Below are 24,807 nucleotides of genomic sequence, written 5' to 3'. Positions count from 1 at the left end.
TATCTGGACAATACAAGCTTTAAAAAATCAAAATATATAAATATCAATGACAGTGGGAAAAATAGGAGAATGTTGTATGAACTTTGAAAATTAATGCTTTATCTTTGCATAATAATATGTGCAAGCCACACCAGACCCATGTGATTTAGGTGAGGGTCTTGAAGGGTTTGCCCGGTCACAACTCAGGGGGGTTTTGTGGGGTTCTTTGAAGGACAGCGGGTGAATGGAGCATAGTATGTTATGTCATTTCTAGATGGAAACACTTAATATTGTTTAAGTCAGGTCTTCCAAATCTGTCCAAGAGAAGACTCTCAATTTCTATTAAGTAGATTTATGGAGGCCATGAACATTGTTCTGTAGCTCAGGGATTTGTGTTTAATTTTCTGGGATACCGTCCAATGATAATGTCTTGAAGAATTGAATTTCTGTGATAGAAAAACTGAGATTAAAAAATATTCTACTATCCATGCTGGCCACAAAATAAATTGGACTCTGAATATGAGAGCCAAGATCCCTACACCCCCACCAACCCCAATAACTGTTTGGTTTCAAACAATGTACTTTAGTGTGGTTGTGCTCAATACGGTTTTGGATATTTGTTGTTGCTGTTGTTGCTTTTATTCATTTTTTGAGGTTTTCCTGATGGTTTTTAGAGCAGAGCAAAGAGTATTTAACAAAGTGCAGTGATTATAATGACTGTGGAGTCTAACAAAGTTCATCCAACGCAGAAATGTTTCTAACATCTTCTGAGATGATACGTAGAAGTATAGACACAGCTCTGCATGTTTCCAGGTGGCGATTTGTTATATGGACTTCTTGTTGGTATTTGAAGCCTTAGTTGAGAAATTAAACTCACTGTATCATTGCGTAGGTTTAAGAGATCCATAAAAAAAGTGCATGGGTGGCGCCTTAACTTTTTATTTCACCTTATACTTTTTAACCATTCTGAAGACAGCCAAAATGTGGGGAAATCATTTATTTGTAAAATTATTTGTAAGCAGCTGCCCTGTCATGTATTTAACTGTATTAGTAATTCAGTTAATTACTTTTAGCCAGGATGATATGAGTCCCACAGCAATTTTAAATAATGCCACACAGAATTAAAAAAAAAAAACATTTTCCACATTTTAATGAAAATATGAAGCGAGAATGAAACTAGCACCACTCCTATGTTGTAAATAATAGATTCTGCTCTATTTAGATATATTATTAAACCTGGGTCACTTGAAATAGCTGTAACTCATAATGGAAGAATTCAAAATACTCTCCCCAGTAAGTGACATGCATGCTTAGTCAAGTTTCTCAGTGGAAGACCTTAGAACTGAAAAAGATAATGTCATGGTCTACAAAAGCCTTTGCAGTTTCAAATTTTCTGTGATTTGCCACCACGTGGCTGTATTCAGAGCAAAATACCAAACAACTAATCCTTTAATTCGTTACTATGTAACTTGCCAAATATTAGCATGCTTTATTTTCTTAAAAAATAGCAATTAAAAAAAATGTCCTCTGTATGAAGCAGTTTTCTCAGGTCTTCTTGAATAGCAATCCTTCCGGTATCACTGAGATATGATGGTGTTACTGATCCACTGCAGTCCAGCAGTGGCAAAATACCAGCAATAAGAAAAGAAAATGGAATTCAGCTGTTTCTACCTATTGATCAATATACTTAGGGACGTTATTACAAAAATATTTTTTTTTCTTTTCCTTTTTTTAATGTCTATGTCACAATGCCTTGATGATCAAGGAAGGATATAGTTGAAACTGGTATTCATACATTGATTAGAAAAGCATACGTCTTCCTTTTTGATTAGCAAGCTGATCTATTTGTTTACATAGTCACAAATTAAAAAAAAATTGAACTACAGTGGGTTTCAATTCATTCAACATTTATTCCAACACCTATTCTGTGTAATCTGCTGTTCTTTAGGGAGGTAGAGGGAAAGGCAGGGAGAATAAACAAAATCAGAGGAAGTACAGGCCTTTAAAGATTTTTAAAGGTGATCTCCTTGCTATAACTTTACCTTGACATTTATTCCTTTATGTTCATTTTTGGAGCAAGTGATAAAATTGTAAGAATATTCTATAACACTCTGTCCAAAGGGAAAATATGAGGATTTTTTTAAAAAGCATAACAGAAAATTTAGAACAATTTGAAATTTCTTTTAAATTACTGATTTCTCTTGGGCCACAGCTCTAAGTAGCTGGATCTCAGCACCACAAAGCCAATATTTTGGGCTACTCAGTGAGTAGATATGGATTAACATCCAATTGAATGTCCATGCTGCAAATCCTCATAGCCACCCTCAGTCAAAACCTACTTAAAATTTGTGCAGACAATTATTCAGGCTTCCTTTCAGACTCAATCATAACTTAACACTTCGGGGCATTGTAACCAAAAAAAGGTGTATGAAAGTATGGCTGTCTCATAATTCTAAAATTAGTGCATTTTAATCTTTCTTCTATTCTTTTTTTTTCTTTCTTCAATTCTTTTCCCAGAAATTCTTTGTTATCTTTTCCTTTTAAATGCGCTACTCTTTAAAATTAATGCATAGCTATGGCAAACTGTGGCTAGAATTTGATGATTGAGCAGTGTATTAAGGAAAGAGTGTTTTCTTTTCTGGAGGTTAAAATCAGTCTCTGAGTGGAGAGCATTCCATATGAAGCTTAGCTTTGTAAACCTGTCCAGTTCCTAAGATCTAATCAGGTAGCTGGTGCTTTGCAGCATGTACAAAGAATGGCGAATGTATCAACACAAGTGTGAATCAAGTGTTGATGTTCTGAGACACTACTTCTACTCCAAAGCCACCCCAACTCTCCAACCCCTGGGCTTCCTCATTTCCCCCTTCCTTTTCAGTGGACTCTGGGCTAATATGATACTACACCTGGCTTACCCTTGATCCCTCCCCATGTCCAGGGACTTTTCATGATTATTGCAGAAGCATGGACACAAGTGAAAAAAGATTTCCACCAAATTGTAATGTATTATATAGCTAGTGATCACTGTCTTCTGTAGATGCGAGCCCTATTTGAAAAATTGGAAACACCATTTTCTTTTTTTTTAAATTTAATTTAATTTTTTTGAAACACCATTTTCTTATTTTAAAAGATATTTCTAATTTTATCTGTGATTAATATTCTCCATCTTACAGGGTTTTTTTTTTTTTAAGTACTTTTTGTTTAGAAGGCGATCATGCGGTAGCATCAGTCAGTTGCTTCTCCAATCCCTGCCAAAGATAATTGCAGACTTTTACCTCTTTTTCTTGCTAGCCCACTGATCTCATCATTTTCACAGGATGACCTTGAAACATCCTTTGAAAGAAAAGAGAGGTTACTATGCACACAAATATTTCCTTGTAGCTATAAAGGAAAAACCTTTAGAGTTTTTTAGTGCACCCACTATTCACATTTTCCTGATGTTCTCTCTCCATCCATCTCTCTCTCCCTTGTCTTTGATCTTGATGCTCCCTGTGTTCTGAACATGCTCAGGCCTCTTCCATCTTGAAATGCAAATGCTTATACCCAAGTTGCTCATAAGCTTTTGATCCTGACTTCTTCTATTCACAAGCAAGATGTTTGAAAGGTCAGTCTACTCATGTTTCATACTGTCTTCACCTGTTCTGACCCTATACCTTCACAGGCCCTTATCAGTTTTAAAGGTCAACAGTGATCTCCATGTTGCCAAATCCACTGGCCACTGTCCTTTGTGAAATTTGTCCTTACAGCATCCGACTTGTTGTAAAATATATCCTATTTTTTTCTTGTGCCTTTCTGTCTCTTTCTCCCTGTGTTCCTCTTCTTCCATGGACCTCTTAGGTTGATGCACCAATGCTTTCTAATTCACTGAAAATTGTGTTGTTTTGGAGATGTCTGGGTGCACTGTGATGAACTTGTGTACATAACTGCTAGCATTCCCCAGGGCTCATTTTGAACCCCATTCTAAAAACATGGTTTTCCGGGTGATCGATCCCAAACAAATGGCTTCAACCACTACCCATAAATCGAGGCCTCTGAAATTATATCTTCAATGGATTTGTAGTCTTATTTCTAAACCTCTACATTCAATTGCTGTTTTGGCATCTGTAAGTAAATATCTTGCATTTCTGGGGTGCCAGGGTGGCTCAGTTGGTTAAGTGTCCCACTCTTGATTTTAGCTCAGGTTATGATCGCAGAGTGGTGAGACCGAGCCCCATGTTGGGCTCCACTCTGGGCATGGAATCTGCTGAAGATTCTCTCTCCCTCTCCCTCTGCCCTTTTCCCTTGCACCTTCTCTTTCTTTCTCTCTCTCTCTCTCTCTCTCTCACTCTCAAAAAAAAGATAAATATCTTTCATTTCAAATCAGAAGATTCCAATCTAACACTGTTCCTCCCCATCTTGCTGGTTTCTTTGCTATAACCTCTAGTGCAGAAAATTGTACCAATTGTCTGGTCACTCAAGCCAATACCCTGGGAGGAATTCTAGATTATTTCCTCCTTTCATCTTCTACATCCAATGGGTTGCTAATGCCTCTCTGTTCTTGAACTAAATATCTTTGCTATTCACCACCATCCTTTGCAATTTCCTCTCCCTGAGGTTAGCCCTCATCACTCCTCACCGGATCATTTGAAGATCCATCCTTCTTACTGTCAACTCCTTTGTGTGGCACATAGACCCTCCTAGCTGGACCCCTGGCTTCCTCCCAGGTATCTGCTCTCAGCATTTCCTTATGTCCACTATGTCCCTGATTCTGCCAGCACCTTGCTGCTTCAAGCCACCATGAAATCGCATAGCCTGCTCTCCCTAGCTCAAACACCCCCTTTCCTCCTTCACCTCGCTGACTCCTGTAAACTCTCCATATCATTCCTTCCAGGAGACCCAGCTTCAGTTCTGTGTGCTTCCCCTGAGCCCCTAGTTGCCTCTCTTTACCTTATCTTAATCTGAGGATAGTAGGTAAGGGTATAACTTCAGTGGAGTGGGTAAGGATATAGGCTCCACAATCGGGTTGGGTGGGAGTGTGGCTAGACTCTAGCACTCACATCATGGTGATATAGCAACTTACCCACCTGTCTGTGCCTCAGTGTCCTGATCTCTAAACTGGAGATCATGTTATCAAGTGCACTGTGTAGTAAAGATTAAGTGAAAAAAAATATGTAAAACACTTAGAACGCCTGGTACCCAAGAGTAAGTCTTAATAAAAGTTGCTTTTTTCTTTTTCCTTTTATTCTTTTTCTTTTTTTCTTCCTCTTCTTTTTTTCCTTTCCCTTCTTTCTTTCCCTTCCTTCTTCTCCTCTTTCTTCTCTTCATCATCCTCCTTTTCTTCCATTTTCTCTCCTCCTCTTTCTTTCTTTGTTTTCTTCTTCATTCTCTACCTCCTCCTCCTTTATTATCCTTCCCCCCACTAGACCCCTGTAGAGGCTCTGTGGCTACTGGGACTATATTACTGTATTCAGTTCCACAACCCATAACCTGCAACAGAGAATGCTATTTCTATTTTTGAGATTTATATATTTATTTTAGAGACAGAGTGCATGTGTGCACATGAGCAGGGGAAGAGGCAGAGGGAGAGAGAATGAGAATCTCAAGCCAGCTTTGCACTGAGCATGGAGCTAGGCAGGGGCTCCATCTCACCGTTCTGAGATAACAACCTGAGCCAAAATCAAGAGTTGGATACTTAATGACTCCACCACCTAGGTACCCCCAGAGAATGTTATTTCTTACTGGACATTAGGAAAATTTTTTTCTATTTTTTCTACCTTTAAAAAAATCATTATTTTCACGACTCATAGTTAATGAATATGTTTCATTGAATTAATGATCAAATACATAAGCCTTCAGGAAACCTGTGTGAATGCTAAATATGAAAGAATGAGGGCTTATACAAATGTAAGGTAAGTGTAATAATAATGTCATACACATAAATATCACTTTTTATGTGTCAGGCATGGTTAAATAAAACATTGCTTTTATAAAGTCAGGCCATCATTGTCCTCATTTATAAGGTGTGATATTCACGAGGTTTCTTTCCGATTCACAGTTAGATTACTAATTTTATCCATAATAATTGTATACAATAATCATTATACCTTTGCAAGCTAGGAATGGAATGACATATAATTTTATATCTTGGAAAAGTCAAGGAAAGAAATGTCATTTTCCATCAGAGAAAGATGGAGGAAAACTCTTTAGTGTATAAGACATATAAATTAGTAGGTAAAATAAAGTCTTTATTTTTAAAATTTGTGTCCACAATTCTGATCAAGAATGGAGTTTTCTGTAGGAGTTAATCCCTGCTTTTTTGGAGTGGAAGGACCCTGATCTTTGGGGTGAATTTCTATCTCCTCCATTTACAAAGAGTAGCTTTGGGCCAGCCAACCTTGTGGAAAGTGTAAGCTTTAGTTTCTCACGGTACATTTGGAAGGGAGGAATTTGTTTAGAAATAGTGTGTTATGTTTGTTATTATTATGGTTTTAAATTGGAACATGAGCTAAGCTATATCCTTAGGATAGCTTTTTTTTTTTTTTCTTTTCCACAAATGAAGAAGGATCCTTGGAAATTTGGTTTCCTACGCTTAAATAAGTTCAGAAAATGATAGCAAATCAACCCTTCTTCTTTTAGGGTTTTCGGTGACACTAAGAGATACTCAGAGAGTCTGTAGGAAAGGTATTTTATTCAAGTTGATTTAAATACGTATTTCTTGAGAACCTCTCCTCCTTCACCCCAATATTTGTTAATATCTCTGGGCACAATAGTGATCTGTGCAGTGCAGTTTGTGTGTTTGCCAATTTGGGTTCAACCCTGTGAAAGTAATACATTATTTTTATTAACATTAAGTTTTGTTGCATTTCAGTCATAATGAGTGTTTGGTCAAAATGAGTTTGACCTGGAAGCTTGTAAATTGGGAATAACTGATAGAGAACAAGGAAATTAATTTGCAAATTAGACTCTCAGGGATAATTTTTGTTGTTGCTTTTTTTCCTAATAGAAGTAGTTGGGGCCTCTGAGTGGTGCTATGATCCAATTCAGCATGACCAGAGCAGAAAAAATAATAAATGTTGCTGAAAGAATTTGGAGGAAGTTTCGCAACACAAAGAATCTGTGGGATTATTGATCTGAGTTGTGAGACAAATAATTTGAAAGGGGATGGCAGGCAGTCCATAATTAGTAAAGAAGAGGAGCTCTTTTTCCTAAGTCATTGTGACAAATATTTACTATTATAGCTCAAACACCCCCTTTCCTCTGTGTGCTTCCCCTGAGCCCCTAGTTGCCTCTCTTTACTTTATCTTAATCTGAGGATAGTAGGTAAGGGTATAACTTCAGTGGAGTGGGTAAGGATATAGGCTCCACAATCAGGTTGGGTGGGAGATTTATACAAGATTTAACTTGTATTTGTTATTCGATTTTTGCACTTAAGTTAGTGAAGGTTATAAGCATTTGATGGGTTCTTGCTCTGTTCTCAAAAGACAACTCATTTGTATTTTGGTTTGACCCAATTACAGAGAAGGATGCTAATGAAAGCTCGTTGGTGTTCCTTTTGTACAAATGTTAACAAACTTCCTACTTGCCTAGGCTTTCACTACGATGTATTTGCTCATAAATTATCCAGCAGCACATGTATGAAACTATTGTAAGTCCTTTTCTGACTGGTTGAAATTTCTTTGGGCACTGCAGCACCATATATACTGCTTCTTACTCTTCACAAGACCAGCATTCAGCAGTATCCAAGAAGGAAAAGGGTGGTTCTGTGTCTCCCATGGTTTTGGTATATTTTCTCTCTTCGTTAAAATGTTCCCTCTTTTCCCCTGTGTGACTTCTATAACTGAGGTTGATGACTTGACCCATTTGGCCATCTTTTGCCTATTTGGAAGAATTCAGCAATCAAAATTGTTTCGTGGAGAAGTTTGCTCTTCCTTAAGCTGTCATTGGTAAGTCATGGAAACATATTATCCACTCGTTGGTTTTGCCAATATGTGAGACTTCACCTGATTATTTGACAATTTTCATTCCCTGCGGAACATGAACTTTGGTTCTCATCTGAACTTTTCTAAGACCTGAGCCAGTAGTGAAAGAGACTGAGCCTTCCCTTGGAATGGAATTTTGTTTCTCCCTTAGTCCACATAGATGGTGTGTCATTTTTTCCCCTTTCTTTCCTCTAGGAAGGTATGAATGCTTGGCTCTGGGACAAATCTGTTGGGTGGAAAGCCTCTGAGTTCCAGACTTGGCCGTTTTAACTAGTTGAATGGTTAGGAAGGAGTCATTAACTTTTCTGGACTCAGTTTCCTTATTTGGGAAAAGAAGAGGTCAGATTATAGTATCTTTAGTGTGATCTAGACTACTGCTTTAGGAGTCCAATGTGCAAGTAATAAAAATACAGTGAGATCTGAAACTTGTGCTAAATTCCTTCCTCTAAAAAAAAATCATTAATAACAAAACTTGCTAGCTTCTTTGTATTAACTTTACAGGACAACAGAGGATAATAATGCCTTCTGAATCTCCGAAAACTAGCGAACTAATACACAGTTGTAATCCAAATTAGTCTCATTTATTTTAACTATCGTTTTACTCCTTTGCCCATTTGAAGTTCCTGTGATTATTTTTTGCTAGCTCTTTGGGAGAAATGGGTTATTTTTTTTTAATTATGAAAATGTTATTTCAGTAAATGTAATTTAATTAAAATCAGAATCTCTGCCAACTGTTTTTAAATAAATACAGTATTCTTTTGCTGGTATGAAAGGAGTTACTATTTGCTGTCTCATTTCCTCACTAATATGCTGGCGTGTTTCGTTCGAACCTGAGCTTGTGGAAGTTTATTCTTAACCAAAGCAGTTCCTTTTTCATGTAAGTAGGTTAAATGTGAATTGGGCAGCCTCAGGGTGCTTTTTTGTTCACTTTTAAAAAGCCCCCTTAAGAGGGGCCCTTTTAGAAAACCTAGAATCATATGTTTGGAAGATTGATCCAAATTAACATCAGAATGGTCCTTTTATTTTAAAAAAATTATACAGACTATCTAAAATATGCTAAACTGACATAGATTGAAATAAAACTGAATAAGAGAAGTAAGATTTCTTGTTTGATTCTACCTTTGCGGTGAAAGAACTGAAATCAGAGAAAAAAAATGTCGAGTCTGTTAAGGTACAATTTCTACTCCTAAAATACAAGAGGAAATGTATTTGTTCAAAAGGTCCAAATTAATGTCATTCATTTTCCTGTGACTTTATATGCCCTAGAATGGTGCACACAGATCGGGAGTTTATATATGTGTTGACTTTTGAGAAGCTTGTTTATTTATTTTTAAAGAAATATTACATTAATAAATTCCTAGAATTGCATTTTTAAATCATCTCGTTGATAGAAGCACTGGCACTCAGTAACGTATATTCACGTCTTCTCTTTTTGTCACTTGAACAGCAATTTTTTTTTCCAGACAATGCAAACATTTTAATTTGTTGGAAAAGACTGAACTGTTAAATATCAGTAAAATTGCTTAAACTGATTTTTTTAAAAAAACGTGGAAAACCAGAGGACTACAAATTATGCGTTGGCTATAATTCAGGACTATACAATAACCCAGGTCCCTAAAGGTCTGAAAAGAATGACAGAGAAGCCATGATTTTCAGACATGTGCATTATATATGCTAATAGCTTTGCAGTGAGAAAGGTTTATATCCTCGTAATAGAGGAAACATTCATTTTTAGCATTTTAGACCGTGGGGAACATAGTAATTACAACAGGGTACTAATATCTGTCTCCTTTCCATCCTTGCTTTCCCCCTCTCCCCTTCCATGCACTTGAATAATCTCAGTGGAATTAGTCAAAGGACTTTAAACCTATATCATTTCTAAGGTCTTTTATTCTCTCTGTAGTACGTTTAGTCCAAGATTGGCCTTCAAGGAACGTATTGCATAGCTCAGGTATATAGATCATCCTAGCAAAAGAAATTAAGCATGTTTTTCTTTACTTAAATATGTCTATAGACATTTCCATTTATGTGATTTACAGTGATGATTTTCAGAAGCACAAAACTGGAATACTCTTTCATAGTTGAGATTAAGTCCAAAAGCTGGGCTCTCAGTAAAAAATTAATGTCTTTGCCAACCAATCCCACCGTTACCTAGAACCATCTGGCTAATGTTCAACCTTTTGGAGCAAAATACATTTGTAAATTTTTTTTGCCAGTTGAAGAATGTGAAAACAAGAAGCTATTGGCACTAACCTGTAGTGTTTGAGCTTTGCCTCATTGACCTGCAAGAGCCGGTTAGCAAGCAAATCCCCCCGTCAGAGCCCTACATCAGGTGCAGTGTTAGTAGTTGCCGTGTTTGATGAAGATTCTTAATCCTTAATTATTGAGTAGTTCTATTGAGGGATAGATAGGCTTTCAGTAGCTAGCACCCCATGCTTTATTTCTTTATTTTTTATTTTTTATTTTTTTCCCGTACTTTATATCAACTACAAAAAAATGCCTTTTCTGAAGAATTTTTGCAAACTGACTTTTACTCGTAACAGGCAAAAATAATAATACAGAAGAAACTGGTGGACTTTTCCCCCCATCTACTATGAAGGGGTCATAGGGCTTTATTTCCTTGTGATAAGTATTAAATTAAATCATTTAGAGAAGTTAACCTGTTGTATCAGGAATAAAGCTAATATCACAACAGACTTAAAGCTTGATGATAGATCTGATTTCCTTTTGTTCTGTCATTTTAACTATCTTTCTCTCTATCTTTCTCACAGACACATGCAGGACACAAACACACACACACACACCCTCTGTCTCTTGCAAATAGCCATCATAGACTATATTGTTGGAGGAATTATGGCATACTTGGACTTGAAGTCACCAGTAAAGAGTAAAGGCTTGAGGAATTCTATGGTTGTTTCAGCCTCTGCCCCTGGGCAGCAAGCATAAAACAACTCTTGTTCTTGAGTTCCTTTTTTCACATGGAGAAGACAACCCATTTGCAATATCCCTTTAAGCTGTCTTCTCAGAACAGGTAGTCATGTCCATCCAAAAGTGCCATTCTGGTAAAGCACACTGGTATAAAAGCTTTAAGTAGAAACTGTCTCCTCCCTTACTCCCATGCTGCCTCCAAACTCAATGCAGATTTCATTGTCTAGTCAAATTTTCCATATTTGTAAAATTATTGAGCTTTCTTGAGTAATCACCCTCCTCCCCCTCAAGCTGTTCTTTGCTCTAAAAGCAAATAATTATTTGGACCTGTTCTTTACCTGGCAGGACTGTACTCACTCTTTCAGTCCTCTTTAAGGATTGACTCCCAGGAAGGCTCCCCCAATCTCTGGGGCGGCGAGGACCTCCTTCCTTTCCACTGCTACCACCTTCTCCCCGCACCAGCACTACAGTACTCATCACCCTGCTTTGTAGCTGTTTGTCAATTTGTAAGTCTTATTTACTTGCCTTGAATTCTTAAAGCTGGACAAACTTGTCCTATTCATCCATGGTTCCTCAGCTATGGGAAGGTGCTTGGTGAGTGGTAAGTACTCAAATATTTATGAAAGCCTGAAGAAAGGATGTGTGCTGGTTTGAGTTGAGAGAGAGAGAGAGAGAGAAAGAGAGAGTGAGAAAAGAGGGAGGGAAGGCAAATGAACACTCCAGGACGTATTGCTATGAAGGTGGTGGGTATTATTTCTGTATTTTTTTTAGCTCCTACTAGCTTTCGACTTCACTTTTAGGTTTGAGTTTTGTTTGTTTGTTTTATTGTTGTTAAAGATTTTATTTATTTATTCATGAGAGAGGCAGAGACATAGGCAGAGGGAAGCAGTGGGCTCCCTGCAGGGGGCCAGATGTGTAGGACCCTGGGATCATGACCTGAGCCAAAGGCAGAAGCTCATCCAGTGAGACCCAGGCGCCTCCCTTAGATTTATTTTAACAAAAAACCTTTCGGTTATGTTAAAGAAGGATCATATGGAGAGCTTTGGCGGCTTTTTTCTGGGGTTGGGGACACAGTAGAGGTCCCAAAATGCTGTACTAGGGCTTCTTTTAGTTGTGTTTAGTTGGGGAAAAGAGAATATTCCTGAAACCAAGATTTTGAGCTCATAAAATTTGGATGAAAATAAATTAACGACATTCTTAGAAGAAGAAAAAAAAAAGAAAAAACCTCTCTGAGTCTGAACAAGAGAAGACCCGAGAAGGCTGCTGGGCCAGTGATAACTCATCTGCTCTGCCACTGCCCGTCTGGACCCCCTGGCTCAGCAGAAGGCTCATTCCTGCTTTCCTCCAGCTCTGCTCTCCTCCTGCACCATGATGTCCAAGAGGACTGAAATTCATACCTTTTGGGCCTCCTGTTAGTTAAATCTCTTTATGTAAGAAAGTGTTTCCTGGTGCAGTGACCAAGAGTAGAGGAATGGGTTTTACTCCAGGACTTGCTGGTCCTCTTACCAGGTCACTAACTATGAAACTGGTTAAGCATGTGGAAGTTTTGCTCATAGTGAAGGACTATGGGGAAGGGGAAGAGAGGGGATTTTTGCCAGATAAACATTAAAAAATATATATTTAAAAATTGTGGTAGAGGAAATTACAGAAACAGAGACCATCAAAGAGAGGAAATGCCAGGTAATTACTAAACCTTCACTGAATGTTATCTTTTAGAGATACGAGGCTGTATCTCTATTCTCAGGGGGTGAGATGGTTCACAGCATTTGCTTTGCATCACATTTTTTTTTAAATCATTGAATAATGATATTGTCTTGCCTTTTCTTGGATGGTACCCGTCACTGTGGATGTATTTGTTGTTGATTATTTAGAAGCTGAAGCCCTGCCATTCATCCTACCCTGATCCAGTCATTTATGACTTAGTTTGATCACATACAAACTCAAACACAGACTTGGTTTGCAATTTTGAAAGAAAATCTCTTTTCATCTTCAATTTTGAATTGTCTTACAGTCTATCATGTTTACTGTACAATCTCTTCATAATCTCCTGTAATCCTTGCTGACTCATTTCTCAGTAAATCGAAGAAGATGGAGCTTTACTGGTAGATTTTGTGTCGGGAGTGACAAAAGGAAAGAACATGTAGCATGAAAAATTTCATTGTGCATTTCGATTAAGTTTTTTTTTTTTTTTTGCTTCATGGTAGAGCTGTTCCGCAGCTAGGTTCAGTTGGTGAGGAATGGCTTGATCTCTCATCGTAAACACAAAACGTGAAGGGAACCAGACCACGAGGTGCAGTTGGTCTTCATAACGGACTGGTTAGCACTGTGCGTCAGAAATAGATGTCCTGTACCCAGCCATTAAGAGCCTTGCAAGGATGGCAAGTCATAGTCAGCGCCTCTGTAGTCCTGGCTTCCTCATTTATAACGTGAACAACACTAGTATCTAATTTAGGATGCTACTGAGAGAGGTGAATAGCCTAGCATGCAAAGATGGCATCAAAAAAAGGTACTGGACCTCAACAAATATTTGTTATTATTATTATTATTGTCAAAAATGATAAGACCAAGACAAAGGGAAGAAGGAAGATAAGAAAAATCTGTTGGGATGGATTTGGCTAATCCACAGGCAAAGACCTAGAGATACACGAGGATACAAAATATTGCCTTGACAACATTCAACACTACTATCAATTATCCTAAAAGGGGTGGTGCTGCCACTTGAAGCAAAGCCAAATGAGAAGATAACAGCAGTCCGATAAAATGGGAAATAGTTACACAATTTTAGAATTTTACCACAGAATGCTTATTTTTGTTTATCTCTAATTATGAAAAGAATAACTGTGGTTGGTCAAGGGAAAAAGGCAAACAGAGGCTAAGCCAGTACCTATTTACTACCGAGATCTTTTTTTTTTTTTTTGACTACCTAACATAAAGGGTGGAAACAAGACTTCAATCACTTCCCAACACTGTAATGTGAACTGTTTTCTAGATGTTCCCTACTCATTTCTGGCTACAATAATGAGAGTTCTTTTGAAACAATGCCACAGAGCAGCACTAAACATGTGCTCTCCCACACACTGTGCATAAGGGAAATCAAGAAGGGAAAAAATTCACTAAGTTTTTGCCAAGGTCAACTCTTCTGTTTTTCAAAGAGTAATGTGTTTTCCTTGACAAATAATGTAATCCGTTCTGCATTGAAATATGGGCCTCCTGATAGGGAATTCCATCTTGAATGATAATATAAATCCCTGCTTTCTGATTTGACAGTAGACCACTGGATGGACATTGAAGAAACAATATTAGTACTAATTTGTTTGAAGGAAATACCTTGATTGCTGGTTCTTGTGCATTTCTCCTTTTCTACTCTTGTATCTTTGCTAACTAGGTAATAGTCCTTCATAAAATAATTTATAAAACAGCAAAAGACTCCTTTTTACTTTCCAGTTAAATTGTTTCACTTCATACTCGGGATGGACTCCTGGGGGGAGTCACCTGTTCTTCTTCAGGTGACCCTCAAAGATTGTTTCACTTTCTCAGGCTTTTAGAAAGGAAACCTGTATGTGAAAGCACTTGATTTTATTTTATTTTCGGTGACATAGGGGAAGGGGAGTAATAAGGTATCATGCTTTTGCAGTTCTCTCCTTCTCATACTCTAGAAAACAATTGCTAACAGCAAACTCTCTCTAATTTCCCTGCTTACCCATACTTATCTGTTTAAAATACTACTACCTCCTCCGCTCTACAAATAGGCGAAATGCCAGTGCACCAGTGCTGAGACGCATTCAAATCCTCTTTGGCCAGATTCCTCTTGCTACTCATAAGAGTGCTTTACCTTCTTGCCTCATATGTTCTAGAAAAGCCCAGCCTTCTCCTCACCATGTTCAGAAGTTGGCCATCAGGGTGTGCTTGTTGAGCTGGACTGAAGACCTGAGCTGGGTGTCAGGGTGTCCCTCTAGATACCCTGAGCTCTCTGCTAAATTTCTGTCCTGGGAAACTCTAATCTTTTTAACTGACATTTTAAAAACAACCTGTTTAATTGCAAACAGACAAACAGCTCTGGGGGTAGGAGCTCTTGCTAGATAGTGGTATTAGGGTAAGAGATACAGGTGCGAAGTGGCACCAGGGAGCCTCTTCGGAGACTGGGGAGTGGGCTTTCTGACTGAAAACTTGAGATTGAAGGATTCATGGCAATGCTTTTGCATCCAGGAACCCCTAGACCTGACACATCAGTAGCTGAGGCTATCACATGATTTTGAGAGGGAGGCTGGCTTTCTCCTAAACTCAGTTATCTCGGAGAAGAAAAAGGGAGAAAGGAAACTGTCCAGGTGCCTCCTTCCAGTGGCTGGGCATGTGGGTCCAGCTCGTCTTGCTGCATGGCCAGGTCTGACCTCTGCCCCCTTGTGCAGATCATGCCCCCTCCCCGGGGCCCAGCTTGCTCTCTCTGGGCCATTCAGTGTGACCCGAGCACACCATTTTCATTCCCACTTCTATGTCATCTTAAGAACATACTCCTGAAAATTCTACTTAGCTCTTCCTCTGTAAAGCCAAGCTCTTTACCAAACCATCATCGATTTAGGGGTGGCGAGCAGCTTGCCTTCCAGTTACAAGTTCACTCTTTGTCGCTCCTGGAAACTGCTCCTTCTTGGCAAATTATGTAGGTAGTCCTCAGTTAAAATGAGATGATATGCATGCTTAGGTGCTTAATTTGTTTCTTTTCAAGTCTCCAAATAATATGTTAACCAGTGCCTAAAGAAAAGATTTTTAAGACAGGATACTCACCTCCCATCTCTAGAGTATGACTCACCGCACCCCAGAGCAGGGACTGACCTGTCTGTGGTTCACATTCTAGGGCGCCCTCTGGATGTTTCTGAATAATATTAAATGTGATTATTCTGCTGCCCAACCTTCAGGCATCAGGAGCATTTGGAGTAGTGGGACATGAACTTTCTGTACCTACTAGGGTGCCTGTTAGCACTTAAAAAAATAACTTGCTATAATAATCACTATTACTAGAAAACAATCTTTACAGATCTTGATGGCAAATAATAGGAGGCACTCAAAACTTCTTAATGTTTTCTTGATTTAAGTTTTTCAAAGATCTTTTTAAAGTAGCTGATTACTAAGGGAATGCGTGTGACTTGTAGAAAAACGGAAAAGACAGCCCTAAAAATATGGAATTCCACCCCCTTGGCATGCATTTTCTTCCAGCATTTATATGTGTTATATATAAATATATGTCTTTCAAATACAAATTGTATGAAGCCTGCATGGCGAAAGAGAGAGAGAGAGAGAGAGAGAGAGAGAAAGAGAGAGAGAAAGAGAGATATGTGAGAGGGAGTGAGAGGTAGAGGAGGAAAGGAGAGAATATAGCACTTATTTATATTCAGGACAAGTACAGTTATAAGCATAGGGCTCAGGACTAAGAGTGTGTCACTTTAGGCTGGTTGTGCAATATTTCTAGGGCTTGGGTGTTTGTTGAGAGAATTAAGTGAAATACTATGAAGTAATATTTATTGAACATATCTGAAGTCCCAGACACTGTTCTAAACATTTTCCAATAATGACTCTTTTTTAATTTTCACGACAAACCAATGAAGTTTGTACCGTGACACTTGGCCTTTTGCTGTGTGTAAATCGTACTTGTGAAGGGCTTAGTGTAGCGTCACAGGTATATTAAATGCTATTCTTTGTACATGATTTTTTTTTACAGAACCATAAGTAGATAGCTAGCAAAAGTATGTTTTACAACATACTTTTCATTTTATGTTTAAACACTTGCCCTGAATGATATTTTTATTTAAATATAAATTTACTGGCACATGTCTTCAAATATAAATCAAAGGACATTATTCATACTCTTTCTTCCAGGGAAAGCATTCAAATTCTTACCTTGGCAAAGACCAGGACTAGCTTTCTGTATATTAGCTGTTGTTCAAAATCAGTGTACAGTTTTTGTAGACATATTTCACTACCTTATCAATTCTTCCCAAGAGGTTGGTTAAAATGGAGAGATTCAACTTGTTGCAAAAACTCACTGCTTTTGCCTTTTCCTGGTTGCTCCTCACATGAGACTAGGACATGCACGTTGGTTACTTTATCGGAAACTTCCTAAACAGGTGGAATGAGGCTTTGCAGTTAATCTAACAGTGGCAATTTCTGCATCGATGTCCATTTCTTTCTTTTAATGAATGACACATGACAGCAAGCAATTTTTCGTGGGCCTCCATAAGATAAAATTTAGTTCTTTAATCAGAAAAGAATACCACTGTTCACACATTGTTTTTTTTTTTTTTTTTCACATCAGAAATTGGAGTTGAGGATAATTATAACTGGAGCCCTAGGGACATTATAAAGGACACTTAACAATTTTAGTCACAACCATTTTCCTAAGGGGCCATCTTACAAGTTTCATTGTAGTGATAGCTGTACGATTCTTGGGGCTTGTGGTTTGGAAATATTTCCAGCCAAAACATTGAAAACTATTTTTTATGGGATGCTTAGCACAATGTTTGATCTCTTTGGCAAAAGAAATATTTATGAATAGTGTTCTTATATCATTGTGTCCCCTGGCAGTTACTTAATGTAAAATTACTTTAGGACTTCTAAAGCGTAACTTAAACTTTTATAATTTATTGCCAATGTCTTTCCAGATGGTGTCCAGAGAGATGTCTTCCCCTGCAGTCTGCTTAAAGTTGCAGGTTGGGACAGACAAAACTTGGAGATTGGATAGTCCTGGTAAAGTAAGCAAGTAGTAGGAATGTAGATCTAGTTGTGAGTTGGGGAAATTCAGACTTTTAGAGTTTTTTTTATCAGACCTCAAAAGGCCTGCTTCACTTTGAAATTGAAGTAGTTTCTCCTTTTTTTCTTCCTTTAATATATTGGACCTCAGGACATCTGGGTGACTCAGGGGTTGAATGTTTGCCTTCAGCTCAGGGGCACGATCCTCAGGTCCTGGGATCAAATCCCATACAAGGTTCCCTGCTCCATGGGAGCCTGCTTCTCCCTCTGCCTGTATCTCTGCCCCTCTCTCTGTGCCTCTCATGAATAAATAAATAAAATCTTTAAAAAATAATAAAATAAGATATTGGATCCTCTAATGACTTGGTTTTGACTAAAGTATGAGGAAGTGATCTAACGTTTTTCCCAAACAACCTCTTTATCATGTATTCTATTTCCCAGATGTAAGTGGCATTGGCTTCTGACCTTTTTCTTTGGTTCAGTTCCTGTAGAACCAAATTCATTTAGCCTGTGGTGGTTACCCTGGAATCCTCATTTCCTAGGCCTGGTGCCCTGGCTATGGCCTTTCTTGTTCCCAGGAACTCTGTAGGAGACCAATGCGAGCAGGTTAAGCAGAGGGGCAGGACATATTTGGGTCCTTGTTCTTCCTTCACAAAATGGCATGCTTGAGGGAAATAGGTAGAGAAAGGCCTCCCTGGATCTGCCTCTAGCTGAGTAATAAGCTCATCTGGTCCCTGCATGCTACCGTTGATCCAAGAGTAAGGCCCCTATTGGTTTACAACGGAGCTTGTCCTCTGGGGCCTGTTTGCAGCTGATTTGAGCACAGCTCCCCCTTTGAGATCACAGCAAGCCTAGTGTTGAAACAACTCTGGTAGTATACAAAGCAAATCAGCAAACTGGTCATCACATCAGCTCAGTGGGCATGTCTGCAGTCTGAGAAATGTCCCGGGAAAACTGTGAGCTCTTACAAAGAAACCAAATAGTTTTTCTTTTTTTTCCCTCCTCACTGTCTATGAGTTTGTGGTGACTGGTAGTACATGAGAGGGAACATCTGTAATTTATGAGACAGTGTACATTTAGAGGAATGCATTTGGTTTGTGGTGAGGAAACTTCCTTTTTCAAGTTATACCGGGCTAGTCTTTAATATAATTCTCAGAACTATGTTGGGTTTTTTTTTTGTTGTTTATTGTTGTTGTTCCTGGAAAAGTTGCTAAACATATTTCTAAAACAATGTATTTGTCTCTGTCAAAGTTTTAGTACCAAACCCCAAACCATTCTTCCCTTTTAATTATTGACTATTTTAAATTATATGATCATATCATAGAAGCCCTTTCCAGTGAACTCACAACTGTAAGCATAGATTGGCAGCATAAAGGTAAATAGTTTTTGATCTCTGGTGTTTGGTCTGATCTCTTGACATTGCATAAGGTCTTAAAATTGTCACATAGTTAAAAATGTTCTCTTGTTTTCTTTCTGCCAGAGGAAGGAGAGAGTACACAAAGATCAGAACAATTCCTGTATTATAATGACTTCTGCATTCATGCCTATTCATGAGCTGTTTATAATAGAGTTAATCATAGCTTAAATTATTTATGGGTATTATGATGTAAGCATTTGATTAATAATTAAAATAAGTTGCTATTATGCTTACGTAGCTTTAAAGTGCTGGAGAGTTTTGTTAGATAATTTTGGCCAATCATTTTCACACATTGAGCCATGAACACTAAGTAGGAGATTAACTTTTGTGTTAGTTCAAGTGGTTGAACTAACTGTTCCTTCACCATTCTCTGTCTGGTATTATTTCGGATATGATTAAAATTAGTCCTAGACTCCAGATGCAAAGTTGGAAAATGTTCAATAAAAGTACTTAAGATTTTTTGGAATCTACATACACACATACATACATATGTATGTATATACACATTTCTTTAAAACTGAGGGAAAATTTTTCACTTTCTGTAAAATAGGCACAGGTATTGCATCCTCTTGAATGACTATCATTCTTTTTTTTTTATTTTTTATGACTATCATTCTAAGAAAAGTGATATTAAAATATTGTTAGAGAATTTTCTTTTAATTTTCTTTTTAAGTGGAAATAGATTTTGGTATTTGAATATCTCCAGGCCAATGGTAAGGCCTAAATCCACAAACACTGGCCATGTGTTCTCAATAGCACTTGCACATTGATCCAAATTCCCTGGATTCCATAAGGGAAGCAGTGACTTTTGAGCAATAACTCTTCCCCTAAAGCTGTTTGAAATATATGACACTTAAAGAAAAATGGTATAAAAATGTCAGTACAGAACAGAACATGTTATAAAGACTGTGTTTCTGGATATAAGACAACTGAATTATTAGTCTTATAAAAGAAATGAAACAACAGTCAAGATTATGTTTTATGTTTTTTCTAGTTGAGGCAGACCAATATATTTCCCAGACAAACCCGCTGAGGTGCTAGAGGCGGGGCAGCAGGAGAGGGATTGCTCGAGAATGTGGGCAAACACAAGCCATGTGTGCTGTTGATCTTTCCATAAGGGTTCTGACATCCATTTTGGTTTATGAAGAATAACATTTTTTCATTGTAACGTTTTAAGAGATAGAACGAAGGGATTTCTGCAATTTGGGAGGTCAATATAGTGGGCATTACGATGTTTGTGTTTGGATCCTGAGTGGCATGGTCAGTGAGAGTGTGTGTTTGGACACTAAGCAAAACACTTGAACAAAATTGTTATCATGAAACCAAACAATGATTGGCTTGGTAGTATAGATGATATTTCTTCATCCAAGAAATGTCAAAGGCATCCTCTGAAAGTCCGTCAGTGTCAGTTTTATTGTGTTTTGAGTTCAGAGACATTTTAGACCTATTAGTCTTGAATGATTTCTAACTGTATTCTTCACTCTTTAGGCTTAGATTTTATCCTATGTAATTGATAAGAAAGTAGCGCCCACTTAAAAAATGTTATTTTAGGGGCATCTGGGTGACTCAGTCAGTTAAGCATCTGCCTTTGGCTCAGGTCATGATCCCAGAGCCCAGTCAGGGATTGGGGCTCTAGCCCCTTGTTGGGCTCTGCGCTCAGCAGAGAGTCTCTGAGTCTGTCTCCCACCCGCAACTTGTGTGCATGCTCTCTCTCTGTCTCTCTCGCTGCCTCAAACAAATAAATAAAATTCTTTAAATTTTTTTAAAGAACTTATTTTAGAGCGTCTACATGTCAGGCCTTTTTCTAAGAACTAGGCAAATATTAACTCATTTAAGCCAATTAGCACCTTTGTGAGATGTATTACCAATATTCTGAGGGATGTCATATCATGTCAACCCTGTGAAACATATTCTCATATTATCAGAAGAAACTTAGGAACAGAGATATCAAGTAACTTGCACAGTGTCTCTCAGCTGGTGAGCAGCAGTTTCAAATCTAGAAGGACTATGCTCCCTTTAGTAGAAGTATAACAGCATGTATGAATATTCAACCCAAAAGAGACCATTGTTGGAGCACCTGACAGGCTTCTGGTAAGTGGGAAATTGAGATTTTTGTTTTAAGAATAGTCAATGAAAATCCATGTTTGAATTCACTCTGAAAATTAAATTTCTAAATTACTGTTACTGTACCATGTCAGAGGTTGGCTATCACTTTAAAATTCAGTAGAGAAAAAATAAAATAAAATAAAATAAAATTCAGTAGAGAAGGTAAAGGTTTATTTTTTCTTTAAAATAAATAAACAGGAATAATGTGATGTATCTCTACATTACATGCGACATTTGATTTTATTAAAATGATCTATTCCATAGTCTAGGATCTCACCGTATGCTTTGTGAATGCACTGAATATTCATCAGAAAATGACTCAGTAAATTGCAAGTTAATATTTGAGGATGCACTGTTGTCATGGTTATAAGTTTAATTGTAAGAAAGCATTTATACATATAAAATAATGTTGTAATGATACTTTTGAGTATTTCCACTACATATTTAAAATATAGCATCCTCTCATCTATATTAAAGTATGTAGTATAAAAGCATCATGAGATGGTTCATCTTAAACTCAGATTTTCACTCCAAATAGTTTTCTTTATAGGTTTAAGATCATATTAGATTAATATCCCTTAGTTTTATTTTTTCTTCACCTCTAAATTCTTAGTGAGGCTAATATTCTAAAGGAAAGACAAAATAGCAAAACAAATTTTGGCAAACATGCCTGCTAGTAATAAAAAGGATATGAGATTGTTCAGATATGCTCCTGATACTGACTTCTCTTTAATTTTGCAATCCAGGCAAACCTGAAGTCAATGTATATAATGCTGGTGTTTAAATATAAATACAACTTCTTCCATCACCTGTATCATTTTATGACTTCAATGAGAGATCTCAACACTCAATGCCCAACAGATGTTTTTTTTTTTTTTTCCAACAGATGTTTTTTGAAGCTACTACTGGAGGCCCATATTACTTACAGAAGTTTTTAAAATTCAAAATAGATTTTCTTGATTTGTTTGATAAGACTGAGGTTGAATAGAGACACTTGTGATTTCATAAGAAAAAGTGGTATGATTAGTGGTAACTAAAAAGCAAATTGTGTTTGTTTTAAAGATATGTGTTCTATTTGTAACCTGAATGTACTACAACCTCTATAATTATTTGAGATATCCGATGTAATCCCCAGTGTTTTTGTGGATTGTTTTCATCATACTATTTTCTTAAACCCATCTACTCTTTTCTTACACATCAATTGAAGGAAACTGCATCCTAATTAGACAGGGGGAAATCTGTTTCTTTGCAAAAGGGACCAACTCTGTCTCATTGTCTTCAGTTCAATACTCCTACATGAAGGATTATTCTGTAGATTATAAATGCCATGTTGATGTTGAATGTTTAAGACGTCATCAACAACCCTTCTTTCATTCTTGAAGTCACCTAAAATTATCCTGACTCTGCTGACAATTTTATGCCATAAGCCAATAACCGATGAATGCGTATATATGTATATATACACATTCATCCTAATCTTTGTATAACCAGTTTCTAGTATGGTGCCTCTCATATAATAGACTTCCAAAAATACTTGATTATGAGTGATTGATCTTTAAAGCAAGGAATGATTTAGTACCTTTATCAGGAATAATGTGAAGATTTCCATATAGGTGAAATATTGTAAAATACAACATGCAGAATTCCACTGAACCTTTTCCATTTTGTTCTCACAGATATTTCACAGCAAAAACAAAAACAATTCAAACTGTCAAAGTGGAGGTCTTAAAGATAAAATATACTTTTCGTGCTCCAAATGCTAGGCAATGCAAATATAAAATCCAGAAGGTCAACTTGAGCTTCTTGCCAGATACACAGAGGTTTAGAACATATTCAGTTTTTTATATTAATACAAGGTATTAGGATGAAGTGAGAGCATAGGCTTTTCCTCTTTATATGACTGCTTTAAAATCTACAGGAGTGTTAAACTGGCATTAACGTTATGGTTGGCAGACACCTCAAGTAAAGATGATGTAATTCTGACTTTACTTAATTCATTAATCTGATAGTTCCTTAAGTCCTGAATCAAGGAAATAATCTATTGAGAGGATGACGAATGTAGGTGTTTCACTTTCTGACATATACTTTCTAGTATTTGGGTAGTCTTGTGTTGTTCATGAGACACTTTCACAAACATGGCTGGTAGGGAGACTAACACCTAACCTGATGTTCTGAGTCCAGGTCTAAAGCCCTTGTCAACACTGAGCTGTAGTTTTATTACATCTGCTTCTCTGATGCATCAACTCTGACTGTAGATCAACTTTAAAACTGGATAAAAGTTACAAAAAATTGTCACAAAACACAAAATTCCAAGCCCTCCTGTATTTAGCACAAGGCTTAGTGGAGTGCAGTGGTAGGAAATGCACAAGGGGATGGGTTCCTGCAAAGCAACCTCACTTGAAAAGAATCTGGGGATCAATACCAGGCTTATGAAACTGTTCATGTCAAGCATCCCCTGGATGTGTTTTATTGCTTTTATTAGTCTGACTATTTAATACAAGAACATATACTTCTTGGCTTTTAATTTTCAAAGCTTTCTTAGTATAGAAACCCCCACCACTCCACTCTGCTCTCTTCTTTGACTACATTCCACAAGAGAGGCGAACTTTCTAAATACTCATATTTCAAACAGATTCACTTTCTTTTGGGAAACTATAAAGCACTCTGTGATCCATAGAAGTGGTTTAACTCAGGAGTTCATAAAGGTATCAGTAGCCAGCAAAAATGTTCTTCTACCTGAGTGTTTGAAAACCATTGTTTGAAATCCTATTGAAATCTTTTTACAAGGGATTTAAAATAATTTATAGATTAGTTTCACCACACTGGTGTTTTCATTCGGCTGAATAATTGCTTAGCTGTTGGTCTGCTTTGGTTATCTTACTCAGTGAAGGATTTTTGCCCCTGAAATCTAGCTTCTAATGCTTAATACGTTGTTATATTGTAGATATGATCATTAACAGTTGGATTTAATCTCTATTAAAAAGTTGAAAAAGATATTGAAGTTCTAGGTCTTTTCAGCCTAATAGGCTGATAAAAATGTATATTTTCTCTAGTTTATTTAGAAGAACAAGAGATAAAACTTGGGAGTCTTTGTTACCCATTGAAAAGGAGAGCTCATTGATCAGCTCCTTAATTGCCTTTGATTCTCTGAGTGACCACATAATTGCCAAGTGAAGCCTGAGTAACACTTGTTAGCAGTTGAGCGATTAATTAACTGTTCCTCTGGTTCCTAAGTTGAAAGAGCAAACTGACTTATAATATGGATTTAAATACAGTTAAGATAGGTAAAGCATGTTTGTCCTTGCATCACCCGGTGCTTTTCTTTTCTCATTTTATTACCTGATCAAGTAATAATTAATAAATAAGTTAATTTGCTTATATCATCATTTCTATCATATAGAAAATGAGTGGATGGAATAGATTCCAAATTAGCTTAAAAGAGCTTATGACTAATTTTACGTCCTTGAACGAATGAAAACATTTTTCAAAATGTTTTTCTTTGAAATTACTATATTCCCTACATTAATGTCTCTATTATGCTTATATATACTTATGGTAACATCAATAATAGTATGTTATGTGATAAAAATACAAATTATTTTTAATATAAGATGTTACTTAAATGTTTAAATAATGTCTCTAGGGGCAAGTCTGCAATAAGTTCCATTTTTTTTTCTTCTTTGG

The 24,807-nt window shown here is 37.1% G+C and overlaps 1 protein-coding gene across 4 annotated transcripts in view; it reads left to right on the top strand.

Annotated features, from left to right (window-relative positions):
* Positions 1-24,807, top strand: part of TOX (thymocyte selection associated high mobility group box) — a 299,059-nt gene that overhangs the window by 42,676 nt on the left and 231,576 nt on the right. Inside the window, exon 2 of one of the 4 annotated variants that reach the window (XM_035708521.2) lies at positions 17,513-17,602. The exons of the other annotated variants lie outside the window; for them this stretch is intronic. Within the exon in view, the coding sequence (XP_035564414.1) occupies positions 17,513-17,602 (90 nt within the window). The remainder of the gene's footprint in view (positions 1-17,512; positions 17,603-24,807) is intronic. 4 annotated transcript variants of the gene reach the window in all.

Source organism: Canis lupus, chromosome 29 (assembly GCF_003254725.2).
Source record: "Canis lupus dingo isolate Sandy chromosome 29, ASM325472v2, whole genome shotgun sequence".
In the NCBI taxonomy this organism is placed as follows: domain Eukaryota; kingdom Metazoa; phylum Chordata; class Mammalia; order Carnivora; family Canidae; genus Canis; species Canis lupus.
Note: the sequence above shows the minus strand (reverse complement) of the source record. Positions and strands in the feature narration are given on the sequence as shown.